Below are 17,506 nucleotides of genomic sequence, written 5' to 3'. Positions count from 1 at the left end.
TAACTATATCACCCATGTTATAGCTCTAAAGACCCACGTTGTATAACTATATCACCCGTGTTATAGCTCTATAGAACCGTGTTATATAACTATATCACCCATTTTATAGCTCTAGAGACCAATGTTGTATAACTATATCACCCTAATTATAGCTCTAAAGACCGATGTTGTATAACTATATCACCCATGTTAGAGCTCTAAAGACCCGTGTTGTATAACTATATCACCCATGTTATAGCTCTAAAGAACCACGCTGTATAACTATATCACCCGTGTTATAGCTCTAAAGACCCATGTTGTATAACTATATCACCCATGTTATAGCTCTTAAGAACCGTGTTGTATAACTATATCACCCATTTTATAGCTCTAAAGACCAATGTTGTATAACTATATCACCCACGTTATAGCTCTAAAGACCCATGTTGTATAACTATATCACCCATGTTATAGCTCTTAAGAACCGTGTTGTATAACTATATCACCCTAATTATAGCTCTAAAGACCCATGTTGTATAACTATATCACCCATGTTATAGCTCTAAAGACCCATGTTGTATAACTATATCACCCATGTTATAGCTCTAAAGACCCATGTTATATAACTATATCACCCATGTTATAGCTCTAAAGAACCACGCTGTATAACTATATCACCCATGTTATAGCTCTAAAGACCCATGTTGTATAACTATATCACCCATGTTATAGCTCTAAAGAACCACGCTGTATAACTATATCACCCATGTTATATCTCTAAAGACCCATGTTGTATAACTATATCACCCTAATTATAGCTCTAAAGAACCGTATTGTATAACTATATCACCCATGTTATAGCTCTAAAGAACCATGTTGTATAACTATATCACCCATGTTATAGCTCGAAAAAACCATGTTGTATAACTATATCACCCATGTTATAGCTCTAAAGAACCACGTTGTATTTCTATATCGCATATGTTATATCTCTACAGAACTGTGTTGTATAAATATATCAATCATGTTATAGGTCTAAAGACCCGTGTTGTATAACTATATCACCCATGTTATAGCTCCAAATATGCCTTGAAATTGATCTCATTTATCTGTTAAAGTATTTATGTGCTTCGTTGATCATGTTGACAAATAAGGTACCGTTCTGTTCTGTATCGGTAAAACGTATTACAGCAGACCTGGTGTGTAAACGATTGCCGTCTTAAAGGTGCATATTATATTAATTTGACATGAAACAATAATCGAAAATTCGAATACTGAATCAGACGAATATTCGAAAAGTAATTTCAATCGCATTAACTCCCCTAATTTCTATGGTGTCTTTACGTTTTTGAGTACCATAATATATAACTGTATGCCCTATGTTATAGCTCTAAAGGGCCATGCTTTATGTAATAACTGTTAAAAACATATTGTAATGCTATATAGCAGATGCTTTAGCTAAAACAAAAACAAGTGTTTTTTCTTTGTAGAATGTGTTATAACTTTAAATAATTTAGTATTACTTTGTGGCCTGTGTTGTAGATCTACAGAACCAAACTGGATATCTATATTACTACTCTGTTGTTTTATATATTATCATCTATATAAAACATACCATGTTGTTCTGTATAGTCAATGCCTAGGTCTATACACATTTTGTAACTATGATGTAGTCTTATATAGTTCTTGCTAATGTTCAATATGCCCTTGTTTTAGTTATATATGACTTTTGTTCAAACATCTAGCTACAATTTCTGTACTTTAATACAGTTTCCTGATACTAATTACTTGAAATTCAATTGTACGTTTCAAAAAGTTTTGCTGATTTAATTTTGTTTTCAAACCAGGTTAAATTTGCTTATGAAACAATTTATCAAGACATTTAAATATAACTTTGACAAAATACATTAATCGATAATGAATTTTATTTAACTTACAAAAAACTCTCTCCTTTATTAGCATCTTACCTCCTGCTACGAAACAAACGGTAAATGGTGTCCATCCAGGTGTGATATGCCGATATCTGTATTGTGAATTTTCCATTCTTGGATAGTACTACCCCTGCTTCGCTACCATACAATGTCTTTATTTCACATATGCTTGAAGTGTTGTTACAAATATCATAAAATCCATAAAAGACTACGACACCAGACAGATGATATTACAAAACATGGTTCGTGAGATGCATGTTGATGAAGACTACCAGAAAACTTTATTATCATCGTCACGATCTTAATTAGAAATGATCTATTTCCTTGTGCAATATGAAGACTTATGTGATGCATATTTGTTAAAATGCCCGTTTCGTTGTCCTTGTTTTTATTTATGAATGAGGAATCTGTTACTTGACTTTAACAAGATTTACATGGCGGATGTATTGTCTCGATACATTTTCAAGGGTATCGGTGTTAAAAATTCTGTTGTTCACGAGCTTTTGTGACTATCGCCGTACATTAAAAAGATTGAGAAATAGAGAAATGACAAATTCCGATTACATAATTTTGGTATGGTATCCTCAGTTACAAACTACAAAAACAAAACAGTCGTATATTTGTCTTTTATTTTAAAAAATCAATTGCTTTAACATAGAGTATTTGTAGTTGACGATGAGTATCAATTCAGGAATTGCACGTGTTCTGTCATCAATCAAAAACATCAAATATTAACAATTTCTTTTAAAAAATCAATGACTGAAATCAAATTTAAAACTAGTAATGTAGAAACATGACCAACCATCGCTCCCTAAGGTAGACATGATGAACATTAAGTATATAAACATGAAACGTGACCTTTTGAGTCGTTGTACACACTGTCACAATTCCTCTGTCATGCTATAAGTATCGCTACGATAATTAATAAACCTCTCATGTCCATTCATCTCTCTAATAAAACAATTGTCATATGAAAAATGTGAATTGATCGATAATGTTCAAATGAAATAGTACTTTGGAATGTATTCATTATACATATATATAGGTCCTATATATATATGAAATGCATACACATATAGTTGTGTATTGGTGTGGTCGCCCAAACAAAATTGCATTGAGGCGCATTGCTTTGGGAGAACGGCAACATCCCGTCAGTCGCCCACGTGTAATGCATACTTTAATGCGTGCTGAATCATGTTGATTTTTGACCTGAAACATACACGAATAGGTGATGTATTCTTTAATGCAGGCACACTAGATCAGTGGTGAGGCTAAAGCCTTTTTCTTCCATTTTCACCCTGACAGCAAATCACATATCTTCGGCATCACTTGTTCAGTCTAGAAGTAGTTTGCATATTTAATGCTTAACACCGTGCAAAAGTGTGGTGAAACAAACTGACATCTTTTACAGCTATATGAAATGGAATAAAGGGATGACTTGCAATTTGTTATTTATAGCATCGAACTATATTGTCTATATTCCCAAGGTATACATTAATGGTTTTTACTCCTCCAATTCCACTTCACCACAGTAGGCGACGTGCTAGTTTTTCACCGGTGACATGTGTATATCGTTTTCCTATCAATACAACCAACATAAGCACTGTAAGCTAAAGGCGCTGTAAGTACAAATAAATTTACTATTTGCGTAAATTTACATTCTAATTAATGATTATGGAAAAATGTAGATAGAAATATATTTCGACGTCTTATAATCCTAATCTGGTAAAAATATGCATAACTTACGTTCAGAGTTGGAGGTAGATAATATCACCTTCTTGATTAGATTCATCAAATTGGATTATATATGTATGCAGTATTTAGCTATAAAAATGCTCATATATATGGAAGTAAATTTTAAAGTTTTACGTAGCATATTATCTGCCTAACTATGATTAGTAGAAAATTGCCCAATATTGTTATTTGGTAACGTTGATTTATGAGACAGGAAAGGGGCACGATAGGTACTGACATCGATGAACGTGCCAGTTCACACGCTTTCGATCACAGCAATGTTGACAGTCAACAAATAAACCACTCCATATAGCCATACATTGCAAATCTTCACAGAATTAACTTTCACATCGTAAAGCCATAAACAACAAGGAATGAAAATAAAAGCATAATAAATAATTCTGCCTGATGATAAAAAATCGATAATGAGCTTTTCATGTCGTATACCATACACTGGGCTTAATACATTTTAATTATTTAAAACGATATTTCCTTCTAAAACAAATTCATGCATTCTCGTATTAATTTGGAGATTTTTCTTCTACTGTTTGTTTAAATCCATACCTCACTGTCACCCAAGTTAAAATGATCTTAGAATATCAGCACAATGCTTTAGACATTTCTATTTCATGTATTTGTAAAACTAATGGAAAATTTGAAGAAGAAATGTATGATGTATATCATAACGTTTGATCTTTTTCGCTCGCACTTACGAGCAATGAAAAAACAATATCGATGCAGGCAGCATCGAATATGCTTAATGTAACTGATGAATCGAAAAAATTCAATTGACAACGTTTTCAATATATCTTGATCACAAACATACAATGGTAAAACGCAAAGATTGCCACAAAGTTCCTGCGACTTTGTGTATTTTAACTGCACAAAAATATCATTACACTTAGTACGTAAACGTTTTCTTATGAACTATCTGAATCTCTTGAGTATGAGCTTTCATATGATCAAAATGAATGTGTCTCCGCCTCAATGATGTTTTCAGTTGGAAGTGCTGCTGTAGTTAGGGTTGCTCATTCCTCCCATCTCATAACTCCGTGCTCCACCTGTACCGGCTATCAAATTATGTTGCCTGTCAGGAGTAGATGAGTAATCAATTAGTGTAATGACATATTATCATTTGTTTTTGAATTTATATTGGAATGCACGTGAAAGAATCACGATTATATAAAAACTTCTACACAATACATAAAGAGGAACATAAAATGTAAGGACATAATATTCTTTAGCTTTGTTAAAGCATATTCTAAAACGCTTTCTTATGACATTTTTCATAGCTGAATTTTCATAGAATTTTTCATAGCATTGATACATGACTTTATATTACGACACCTTTGCAAAATCTTAATAGAATATCAGTATTCGGCGATGTCATATTTGTTGAGTTTGGGTCTGAATTATCATACTCAGTTCTTCATGAATGATTAGAAATAACGGGATATGTTTTAACATAAAATTCTATATGTGAATTCAGAGAACACACAGCGTAAGCATGATGTACTTCATGAATCATATGGCTACCCTTATCTCATGGGATTCCGTGTTTCAATATTTTTGAAGAATACAGTAGAACTGCGTTAATAGAAAACAATTGTCCATTTCATGGCTTAGCAAGAAAAATAGTATCTTTCTTTATCAAATTGTTGGTAAAACTGCTCAAATATTACTCAATATTTACAGTATACTAAGTGTCAAAACAATGAATTTGTTTTTTAGGTATTACCATATACTTACATTCTTTTGTTGTAAAGGAATACAGCCGCAATTACTAAGACAACGAGAAGGACACCTATGACAGAACCCGCTATGATCCCTGATATACTGCTTTCCGAAAGAGATGACGAGGAGGAAGAGGAAGAGGACCCAGAGCGGAGTGCTGCCGCGGAACCTGAACCAGTCGCACCTACACAAAAATGTGAAGATAGTTTCGATGTAATATATTTATATAGTTTGAAAAAAAGGTCAAAAAGCGACTTTTTTTTTCTTTGATTCCAGACTATGTATATACACATATATATATATTTCGGCTTGAAATTCGTGTTCAAACTCTGCAGTTTCAAAATGATCTAGTTTTTATTTTGCGCGGTCACTCAAAAACTACATAGCCATAATTAGCTGTAGACTAAATCTATTACAATATTTGAGCAATAACTCCTAATTTCCTGATCAAATATATATATGTATATGTTGCACAAATGATTGCTACTTCCATTTGTCATTTAATAGATGTACTGCATATACGTCTACATTTGTATTAAGAGTGGCACATCGTTGGTAAGCTTTCTGCAGAACTAAAGAAGACAATTGACTGGTTTGTTTATGCCTTATATCTGTATGTGTTGATATGATTAATATGCTATACTAACCGTAGGAGCACGTAAGGGTTTGGCCAGCCCAAACGCCGTTTGACTGACATTGGAGGTTGGTTGTTCCACCGATGGCTGAGAATCCTTTATTACAGGACTGGACACACAAGGTTCCTACTGTATACGGAGACGTACAGGATGTGATCTTACCATTTCCGGGCAACAGTGGCTTAGGACATGTCAACACTGAAAAGGTATATTTATAGATACATGTATCTTTATATACATAGCACGGTATGTTCATATGTTTAATGTTGAATGTATATATGTTAGAATGGCCACTGTGACCCTATAATTATAGCAATACACTTAAAGCATGCCTGAAGAAAATGCTAATCCAAACATTAATGAAGTAATTATGTCATGTCAGGTGATTGCAGAAGAGAAACCGATATACCTTCCCAGGAGAGAAAATGACTGTTAATGATTTATCATACTTCAAAAATGATGAACTGGTAAATCAACTTAATAACCGAAATTCGCTTCATCTCGGTGTTGGACGAGGGAATTAATAGTTGTAATAATCATTACATAAGAGATAATGCAACAATATGTTATGTAATGAGATATTAATTTACCTATTCAGAACCAGATTCAAATGGCATACTCACGCACGCATGACCTTCCTGCGAGTGTCCACGCTGGGCTTCCTGTTCCGCTCTTATCACATGAAACGTACGAGTTGCCCTTTAACTGGTACCCCGATTGACAACTGATCTGACAGGATGCCCCGTAGTAAGACCCGCAAGTTGGTGAGGCAATGACCGCATTGGTAGGAGGGTTTAATGGTGGACAAGTCAACACTAAAATAGTAAACACAATGTCACTTTGTGAAGACTTATTACTATTTATAGCAAAATCTTTTATGCAACGTTTCATATTTTTCATCAATCATTCTGCTACCTATGATATTTATGACATAATGTTTATAAACTCCCGTTGACCCTATGTTAATACATATTTTATTAGGAACTTGATTGCTATAATCATGACATAGTGTATATTCATCAATTGCTATCTATAGCCCTCTTATATATTGAATTACATATTCGCTGAAAATTTCGCACATCGAAAAACCAAAGTGTTGAATATGGTTCTCGTTCATAAAAAATGCTCGCAATCGAGTCTATATGTTGTGCCATAGTTGAAGTGAGATTTTTGTATTGTCATTTGGTGTTGGACGGTGGTTCGGGTGTGCTTTCTGGAAAGTTATTTTTCTCCTATTCTGATGTTTTGTTTATTATCTGTGTTATTATTTTGATTAGCGAATTTTCCGTTTATTTTTGCCTTTCGGTATTACAATTTAAGCCTAATCCATTTGATAAAGTCCGTCTGTACCTGTGACCTTGATAGTAAAGCTACAGGATGCGGATTGCCCAGATGGGTCATAAGCCATCGCATTGACTGTGTAGGTTCCTGCGCCAAGAGTGGTTGGAGATTGCATGTTCTGGAACACGACCACGTTGGAACCGGAATTGTCAGTGGCCGTGGGTTTTTGCCATGTAACGGTTGCTGTCTGTGCTCCCTTGTTGGCGCTGACTTGCATGTTTGCTGGGCATGTAACTACCGGTGGCTGGTTGTCTAAACATAGTAGACAAAGGATATGATTAAGAAACTAAAATTCATAAAACTTAAAAAAATAAAACAAAACAAAAACAAACAAATCTTATATGTCAATATACTAACATTTCATATTGACAGTACATCTATTCTAACTTTTCAGACCGAGAGCTGAATGTAGCAACCATTGACTGAGTTACCTCGGCATATAAAGTTTTGTCCATAATTACTCCACTGTCCATTGGATAAGCAGGTTACATTTGATTGACCATACAAGAAGTACCCAGCGTTACATGACACTTGACAAACAGCTCCTCCACCTGATTGACCACTGGTACAATTGGCCGGAGTGATTTGGCCATTCTGTGGAGCCTGTAAGCTTGAACACGGAACAGCTGGAACAACCGAATTAGAACAAATGTTTTCATTCATAAACACTTGGTGAAAAGGACATTCATTCGCAAATGTGTACAAAAAACTTGTGTAGTAGATTCAGTTAACTATAATATCTTATCGTCTTAAATAAACGACAAAATATGCAACGTGTAGGCAATATGTATATAAATATAATAATAGGTTTTAGTATATGTATGCCTGTATACGATTAATTATATGGGTGGAGAGGCGTAAAGCTACCTTGACCACAACTGAGTCCATTTGGCTGCAGTGTAAGACCGTCTGGACAGGCACATATATGGTTATTAGCTCCCTTAGGTAAACATAAATGGCTGCATCCACCCTTCCCTGTGGAACATCCGTTTTGACCAGTGAATCCCATCCCGTTATTATGCGCATGAATATCGTTGAGTCTTCCAAAGGCTGCAGGTCCAAATGGTCTTGGATTGGATCCGTCAATGCCCATAGTCATAATTGAACTGCCAAAAGCCAAACCAGAAAAGGTCATTGATCAAAAACGATTATAAGGCAGAATACTTTATTCCATAATCTTCAATGCAAACTTATATTAAATATGTGGTATTTATGCATCAGATATTGCTATATATTATTCTGCTTGATGTGTCAACATTCATAATCAAACAATATTTAGCGGCATGTAACTCAGAACGCATGAATCATGATAAAAACTGCTTACGTGCGAGACCAATCTGTAAAGTACAATTGACCACTGAGCAAGGCCAAGCCAAAGTAATGAGCTATAGGACGACTGGTGCTCTCATCAAGGAGGAGAGTTCGCTGACTCCCGTCAAGGTTAGCCGATTCTATCTTATTAAGACCACCGTCAGCCCAATATAATTTGTTGCCCTGAACGTCTACTGCTAATGCATTCGGCCATTTAAGCCCTGAGTTTATGATTGCAGTTCTCCCCGTGCCATCGTAGTTAGCCCGCTCTATTCTAGGTCTGGCTCCCCAATCTGTCCAGTATATCACTCTGAAATTTGAAAACAACAGACGAGCTCATTTTGAGGCGGGTCCTTGGTGTTGCAAGTGGCTACCTCGGTAGACAGTATGCCATTTAGAGCAACAGGGGTAAAGAGTCTTGCCCAAGAACACAGACACTACAATGACAACAGAGACTGATCCATTTCTCTTCATGAAAAACACCAATGGACACAGGAAGAAAGCGTTGAACTACACACCGCAAATCCCCCAAGACGTTGCAAAAACCAACACTTTACCCAGTGATCTATCACAATACCCACAAAAGTAGCAATGAAGGCTATGTACGATGATATACAAATATGGCATTGTGCATGTTTCTTTGTGTAATTTGCATATTGTCTTCATTGTTACTCCATTATCTTTCATTTTATGAATCCCATTGGGTGATTCTTCCTTATTCTTTCGAGTTGTGCTCTACGTCAATAAATGTAAAACAGTAAAATATTTCAATGTTTTTTTCCGAATGTCAATCAATTTCAGCTCGGTTTTTTGTGGTAGTCTATAATTTATACACTTTTCGTTTTACATTTTAAGCTGATAAATTGAATTTTTAAGATAGAATGCTACTATATGTATGTTATTTTTACCCATTTTGTGGATCTGTGACTATAGCCCTCGGTTGGTCCAGATTCTGGTTGATGATGGTTTTCTGTACGGTTCCGGCGATAGTCATGACAATAATTACATCATTTCCGGTGTCGGTGTAAAATACCAATCCAGACACGACATCCACTGCAATGCCGTCCATTACTGCCTCTGTAACACAAGCAGTTGGTTACTTGCATTTTCCTGTATTTGCTATCTGATATAGAAATGACGAAGTTTTATCGAATTATGGAACTGCTGCACCACTCTATCTTGATTTTGACACACTTTCTATAAATTTTGGATTTCCTGAGTCCCCAGTTAGATTTCAGAATTAAAGCCCTAAGCATCAGTGACAATTCCTGGAAGGAAACAGGTGTATTATGAAGCTGAATTCATTATTTGGCTTTTGTGTGTCTGATTCTATAATGGTGTTAAAAACAGGTTTCCACTTCCGTGTGTCTGTAGTTCAGTTTTCCAAAGTTAAGCTTACTCTTAAAATCCAATTCAATTTTTTACTCTTTTTATACATGGGACTATGAATGTGTAGTTAAAGATGCCTATGGGATCAATGGAAATAAAAACGTGATGGCAATTAACGTTCATTACGGTATATTCGATATGCTTTACAAAGAGCTTTTACTTTAACAGTTAACTTATACATGTATTGCAAAAATAGTCAAACTTTCATATTACTTCGAGAAAGTTGACGAATGGTCTGCTCTGAAAAGCCGTTGAGTGACGCCCTACGAATCTGCTTCGATCCGACGTCAGTCCAGAGGATCCGGTATGTGGTAGGATTGTAATCGATTGCAATTGGGTTGTCATGGTTACTTAGTGGAATAGTGACGTAGCTCTGAGTGTTTATGTCCATACGGTATACCTGTCTATCTGTGGTATCCGTCACAAGTAGGAAGTTATTTGGAATTTGGCCTGCAAAGAAAAATATGTAAAAGTATCCTATTTAAGGGCACCAACGTTGTTTCGAAATTAATTATATTACAGATATATAGAGGATTTAATAACTATAGGCAAAAAATCATTACAAAAGAGGAATACGTGAATAACGAGACACCAAAACAGGACATTCAGTCATATAAATTTCAACTCAAAAAAGACTTCAACAGAATCCTTACTATGATTTTATAAATAAGGACACATAAACAATCAAATAACCCTATATGTTTCTTTGACATTTGCTGACAACGTCACAACACTCAATTTCATCTGCTACAAGCGTTGACTATAGCGTTGTAAACTCATATTTAGACTGATGGACAATTCCCAAGATTTCGATGTATTTATTGAATAATGATGGTCAAATCAGGCAGCTTAAGTTACCGTTGATCGAACTGCATGTTTCATGTCTCATAAGAAAACGAAACTATTTCCGTCTAATTCTAGGAAAGCAGTTCCTTCCATCTTTGTTTTTGGTTAGGAGCATTTGGAAAAAATTACCTAGTTGATGTCACATCCATAGCAGGCAATAATAAGAAAACTACTATGTCGTCGTACATCGTTCTTTATTACCTTGTCTCCAGTACCACATTGAACTTTAATTATCTCGCGACTTTGTTTTTGGACGACTTACCGGTGGAACAGACTACTCCGGCATCTTCTTGGTGACCACAGTTATGAGCACCCCAGCCATTTGAGTGGCATGCCGTGATGGACGATTCAGCACCAGAACAGTTGACGTTGTCCAGCCATATCTGTCCTGATCCCTGTCCAAACTGTGCCCGCGCCTTTGGTATAGCTCCAGTACTATAAGCAGGAAAATACAAAGATCTTCTCGTAAAGTCAAGGACTATATTTCAAATAAATCCAAGATACATTTGTCGGTTATATAAATGATGACGTTAATAATTTATAATCAATTGTGACGTACATGAAGATATCTAACCTAAATTTCGTTTACGTGTATCATTATTCTCCTGATGACATCATATGATTTCTGCACTACATTGTCTTTGCTGTGTCACAACATTTGAATATACATATAATCTAGACACTGGACATAAAAGTCAATTTATATGACTGCAAATTACATTTAAACATGAATGCATAGACGCATATTGATTTGTTATAAATACACCCACATGCGCAAGACTATTGTAATTTACAATTTTGAATCAAATGTGCAATAACTGGAAACGTGTACAGCAAACATAAGGTTTGCATGAGAGAAGATAAAAATTGAGACTTTTTCATTATGTGCATACCTGCTGTAGCCAAGCATCCGACATATGACTCCCGCGTCGTTACTACTCCAGAGGTCATCGCACACAGTACCCCACTTGTTGCTAGCAAACACTTCCACACGCCCTACGTTGGCAGAGTTACCATTGACGAGACGCACGAACACCTGACTGGGGTTCGGTGTCGACGGAGGAGGTCGTGTCACATGTTGCGTGGTTATCGCAGGAGTTGTTGCTACATAAAACAAATTCCTAATGTTACAACTTCACTATCTAAGCAAGATAACAGCAACCTTACTATCGAATCAATCACGGCAAATGCTTAAAAATGGAGAATAAAAACAGAAGAGAGCAAATTGAAAAAAATCTGTAAAGGCAAAGCAAAATTGACGATAGATACTCATAACCAAGTTACATTTATAAGATAATTTGGCAGTGTCTCACCTAGACATAAATAAGGTTGCTAAGTGGTCAGTTTTTCCTATGATACTGTTTTGTTTGGACAACATAGTTATGACTTGCCCGTTAGAATTCCTTAAATCGGGAAATGTGATTGGGAAATGGGACAGGGAGATTGAAATCGGGATCCTGCGGATGGAATGGAAAGGGTTGGCAAGTGCACTGTTTTACAATAGGAAGCATGATATTAACCATAGTAGAATTAAGTTCTGTACTCATTTGTATTTTACTTTATATTTTATTAAGCAGAATCGCGTGTTCTATATACTGTTGCCAATAAGACACGGCTCAACATTGCAGTGTTGGATATAGGAAATTTTAGTAATTAAAAGAGAAACATACTTGCTGAACATACAACACCAATATCTTCTGTATGGTGACAGTTATTTAAGCCCCAAGGACGATGGGAACACATCGAAATTGAGCTTTCATTACCACTACACCGGAGATCATCCAGCCATATTTGTCCAGTTCCTTGTCCAAAGAAGGCTCTCGAGCGTGAGTATGCTCCAACACTGAGGTAGCGGTATAGAACGCATGTGAACAACAACTCATATTGAAAAGAAAAAAGCAGGAAAAAGAGAGCACTACTCATTTTTAACAAACTGAATTATTATGACTTAATAATACCATTTACAGCATAATGTCGGTAAAGATGAATTAAACGAAATGCCGAACTGCATAATTCAAAGTTGATTCTAGTTTGTCTATGAACGATAAATAAAAGGATGTAACTTTAATATAATGCTTCTGGAGACCTGTTTTAGGAGAAATAGGCTCAAGCCTCCAAAGCCTATATTGCAAAAAAATGTTTTCATTGTATGTCGTATATGGCAAACAAGGGAATATGATTATGTATTTGAGGCACGAGACTGGCGCTATGGAAATGCCAGGTATTGGTGTGCAACTCCTTAGTCACTCCGGCTTTATCGAAATCATGTGTGCATGACTTTAAGCAGTCATTACCATTATCGCGATGAATACATTTCAAGACACCACTGTATCATCGTGTACATTCACTTGTCAAAAAAAAGTATGAATTCATTAGATGATCTTTATTGGACAGGTAAATAAGAACTTGTACCATTTCTGTTATCGCATTTCAAAAAGAATACGAGTACTTACGTTGGATAACCCAGCATGCGACAGACAACCTTGGCATTTTGTGAGGAGGTCCAATAATCGTCACAAACCGTTCCCCAAGTGCCGTTGTGTAATATTTCCAGTCGTCCACTCATACGGTTTGGTCCACCTACTAGGCGCATCGGAATCGATTCTGTTAATAAAAAAAATCACAATGTTGAACAATTTTATGACGACTGTAAAATATATTTACCTGAATTGATTTTGCTATACTTGGTCGAAAGTCAAAATTACATAACGGCCTTATATGGCTTGATTGTTTTAAAATATAAGTGGTGACCATTTAAGTGATTGATCTTGTCATGCCATTGCTATTTATCTGGAGTTTTATATTTTACCACCCCACCACGTTTGCAACATTAATTTACATATATATCGCAAAGCGTCTTACTGAATTTTCTTCTCACTGCCAAATTCTTTTAAATAAAAAAGTTGATAGAATAGTTATGGTTATTCATTTACTTTAAATCCTGAAAGTGCATGTCTACTAAATTTCTAAAATGTCCGCATCACTAACCAACTCGACATATGACCCCAACATCCTCCCCGTGAGAACAGTCGTTGATTCCAAATGATTTAGAAGCACATTGAAGTATGTTGGCCTCGCCTCCTACACAGTGTACATCGTCCAGGAGAATAGGCCCACTTCCGGAACCAAAGTAGGCCGAACCTTTTGCTATAGCTCCCGTCCTGTAACATTAAACATATATACTGCAATTATATTGCATCAAAGCACACTATTACTCAAGCATAGCAAGAGGACCAAGGGCTGCAACGGACATCAGAGCCACAACGCTACGTGTAACATGTCAAACAAATGAATTTGTTAAAAAAAAAAAAAAACCAGTAATATAACTTTAACCATATTGTACACTTAATGCAAATATAAATTGTGTATACATTAACTACTATCCCACACTAAGGCTTCTAACCAAGTTTGAATTAAAAGAAATTACACAGATTTGAAATTTCCTATATAATATCTTCCACCTAGAAACATCTTTCACTCAATTTCACCATTTTTTGGCACCGCCCATCAACACCTGGGGGTCTGTCATGAACAATATGTGCATCTCATCGAACTTTCAGCTTCCACTAATAAAAAAATACTACTAGCCAAGTTTGAACAATTTCTGAAAAAAATAGATCATACATAAAAATGTAATTTCACCCCCTCCTCAAGGGGAAATGTGAGGGTCTTGGGGTCATGAAATTTACAATTTTTATAAAGCGCCGTAAGGTACTTCAATCCATGAAGAGTATTTTATTCTACATTATCTGGATATTGAGAAGACGATTTTTGAAGTTTCGATGAACTTGACCCTTTTTGGCCCCGCTCCTCAGGTCCCTTGGCATTTGGGACCATAACAGTTAAAGACATTTTGGTGCGTTTAAGCCATGGAAGGTTTTTTGTAAAATTTTATTGAAATCGGTTCAGACAGGAATTTTCCAAAAGAAGTCGAAAATATTAAAACGTTTTACGCAAATAGGTCAAACTCAGACTTTGTCTCAGGTGACCAAATAACAACTTTTTATATGTATCAAATCATAATTATTCCATGAATACTGGTAAATAATATAAAGCTTGTTTGATTAACATGCAAATGGGTCAGGATGTCGGTCAAGCAAAGATTATAGCAATACCTGAAATCAGAATGTGGATCGACATGCTGTTATAACTTCAATTGTTTTTAATTTGTCAGATCTATGTCATTCGAGGTTATATGGTCGTTACACTACTATCAATAAAACGAACCTGCTGTATCCTTGCATGGCACACACGACGCCAGCCGAGACCGAGTTGAACATATCATCGCACACGGTTCCCCACGTATTGTTGACTCGAATCTCAACGCGGCCCTGATTGGGATTCCCACTTGCATCCACCAGTCTTAGGGGTACAGTTGGAGCTGTAAGCAACATTACAAATGAAAAGTAAAGCTGATCAACGCGTTAAACAACATATATATATGATGCCATAACGACGTGAAAGACAACGTGTTCGTTTTACCACAGTTTTTGATGAAACCAAATTTCAATATGTAATATTAGGTCCTGCAAATAGTAAAATACATACTCCTACAAACAATTCCAAGGTCCTCACTGTGATCGCAATCATTAGTGCCCCACGGCTGGTTAAAGTCACAACCATCGAGCGATATCTCTGTACCAGAACATCGCAAGTCATCCATCCATATCCTGCCTGTTCCTGCTCCATAGAATGCATTGCCTCGAAAAGATGGAATGCCGCTGGAAATTATAACAATTAAAAGGTAAACTTGCACATTTTAGGTTTTAATAATAACAATTGACATAGTCAAATAACAAGTTTTAATAATAGGTTTTCTAGCCATGAGCGTAACCATGCCGATGTGTTAATATGGTATACTGAGTAATGCTCTCAAATTGGAATTAAAAAAAATGTGTAACCATCACCAAACAATATCTGCACTCACCCTGAGTACCCAAGCTGGTTACAAACAACTGTAGCAGTGTGGAAACTGGCCATATCATCACATACGGTACCCCACACTCCTGCATGGTACACCTCCAAACGACCTTCGTAACGGCTAACTCCACCGACAAGACGCACAGGAGTCACTTGGGTACGGCCTAAGCAACCCAATACATGTATGTATTTTATGTTTGACTTCCAGATAATTAAAATATGATATACTCATATCAGTATTTAGTAATTTTCAAAGGTCAGAATATAAGTCATATGATATAATTTGCTACATAACATGTGTAAGCATTAAGCTATCTTAAATCAAATGTCTTTTCAAGGTCACTAAATATTCGCAAATATCAACTTTCCAAAATGCTTAGATTAAGGTAATAAATGTAAATGGTAGGCTTTCCAAATTAAAATTTTTGATGTAATCTAAATGCTTGTAGGATGTATGTTTGCTAGCATATCTCTCAACAAAACTGTTTGTCAGTATTACCAGCACATATGACGCCAGCATCCTCTCTGTGACCACAATTGTTTATACCCCATCCACGATTTCCACACTGAGAAATACTTGTCTCGTTTCCCAAACAGTTAACATTGTCCAACAGTATAGGTCCAGCTCCGGGTCCGTAGAATGCGTTCGTTTTGGCAACAGCTCCAATACTATGATAAATTAACACTATTTTGGTAAATTCTACATTTATAATCAAATTTGATATTCATTTATTCGATCAATCAAATCGAATATGATAATATTGCATATATTTGCTTGCACCTTTTGTTACTTTTTTATCACCATTTCAATAGTACTTGAAGAGATTTGCTTCAAATCTGCTTCCTTATTATCATTTAATCATAAAATTAGTAATATTAATCTTCTAATATAAATACTTTTGATAACTATAGGGCAATATTGATAGTTTTAATGGAAACCGTAATTGAAGCGAAGACGGAAAAGTTTTCAATGTAGATTATCATCAAATGAACCGCATGGTGTATCAAAACACAACATTTCTGCATTATTTGCCTTTCATGCTTCAACAATAATTAAACTTTGAAAAGCATCATTTTGTATTCAATTCATATATACGAGTTAATCCAGCAGCACGTTTAAGTATTACTATGACTGACCCAGGTTCGCACTGCATGCTCTTAACGAACTAATGTTTACACAGCACGAGCGAGCATGTTAAAATATCAATTTGAAATTTAACCCAGCGTATTTAAGTGTTACTTCGACTTGTCAAGGTTTACCCAGCATGTTTTATTTTCGCTTTGATTTGTCTTTATTTACCCAGCATGTTTAAATATCGGATCACTTTGGCATTTTTTTTTATTTACCCAGCATGTTTTAGTATCGTTTTGACTGGTCCAGGTTTACCTAGCATACTTTAGTAATATCATGACTTGTCTAAGTTTAAGAGTTACAATGACTTACGTAGGTTTGCCAAGCATGCGACAAATCACTTTTGCGTCCACTGCTCCCCAGTAGTCGTCACAAATTGTGCCCCAAGTGTTGTTGTAGAAGACTTCCACTCGACCCTCATTGCTGTTGGATCCATTCACCAGCCTTACTTGCACGTTGGTCGTTACGGTTCCAGCTGCAAGGAAACAAATTCATTTACCAGTTATATATTTGAATATTGACCTGCATGCTATAGTACAGTTACATACTACTAA

At 35.8% G+C, this 17,506-nt stretch overlaps 1 protein-coding gene across 1 annotated transcript in view; it reads right to left on the bottom strand.

The window, feature by feature from the left end:
- Positions 1-4,640: 4,640 nt before the first annotated feature.
- The window catches only part of LOC132553305 (deleted in malignant brain tumors 1 protein-like), a 31,857-nt gene continuing 18,991 nt past the window's right edge, over positions 4,641-17,506 (bottom strand). The window contains exons 26-45 of the mRNA XM_060217536.1: positions 17,265-17,427; positions 16,320-16,489; positions 15,828-15,984; positions 15,449-15,621; positions 15,128-15,281; positions 13,889-14,061; positions 13,354-13,504; positions 12,571-12,743; positions 11,794-12,004; positions 11,163-11,335; positions 10,268-10,504; positions 9,574-9,742; positions 8,679-8,975; positions 8,222-8,460; positions 7,786-7,980; positions 7,364-7,606; positions 6,637-6,828; positions 6,026-6,211; positions 5,394-5,562; positions 4,641-4,731 (exon numbers count right to left, since the gene is read on the bottom strand). Of these exons, the coding sequence (XP_060073519.1) occupies positions 4,641-4,731; positions 5,394-5,562; positions 6,026-6,211; positions 6,637-6,828; positions 7,364-7,606; positions 7,786-7,980; positions 8,222-8,460; positions 8,679-8,975; positions 9,574-9,742; positions 10,268-10,504; positions 11,163-11,335; positions 11,794-12,004; positions 12,571-12,743; positions 13,354-13,504; positions 13,889-14,061; positions 15,128-15,281; positions 15,449-15,621; positions 15,828-15,984; positions 16,320-16,489; positions 17,265-17,427 (3,716 nt within the window). The remainder of the gene's footprint in view (positions 4,732-5,393; positions 5,563-6,025; positions 6,212-6,636; positions 6,829-7,363; positions 7,607-7,785; positions 7,981-8,221; positions 8,461-8,678; positions 8,976-9,573; positions 9,743-10,267; positions 10,505-11,162; positions 11,336-11,793; positions 12,005-12,570; positions 12,744-13,353; positions 13,505-13,888; positions 14,062-15,127; positions 15,282-15,448; positions 15,622-15,827; positions 15,985-16,319; positions 16,490-17,264; positions 17,428-17,506) is intronic.

This window comes from Ylistrum balloti, unplaced genomic scaffold (assembly GCF_031769215.1).
Source record: "Ylistrum balloti isolate Yb309-2 unplaced genomic scaffold, AGI_CSIRO_Ybal_v1 Utg370316, whole genome shotgun sequence".
NCBI classification, from domain to species: domain Eukaryota; kingdom Metazoa; phylum Mollusca; class Bivalvia; order Pectinida; family Pectinidae; genus Ylistrum; species Ylistrum balloti.
Note: the sequence above shows the minus strand (reverse complement) of the source record. Positions and strands in the feature narration are given on the sequence as shown.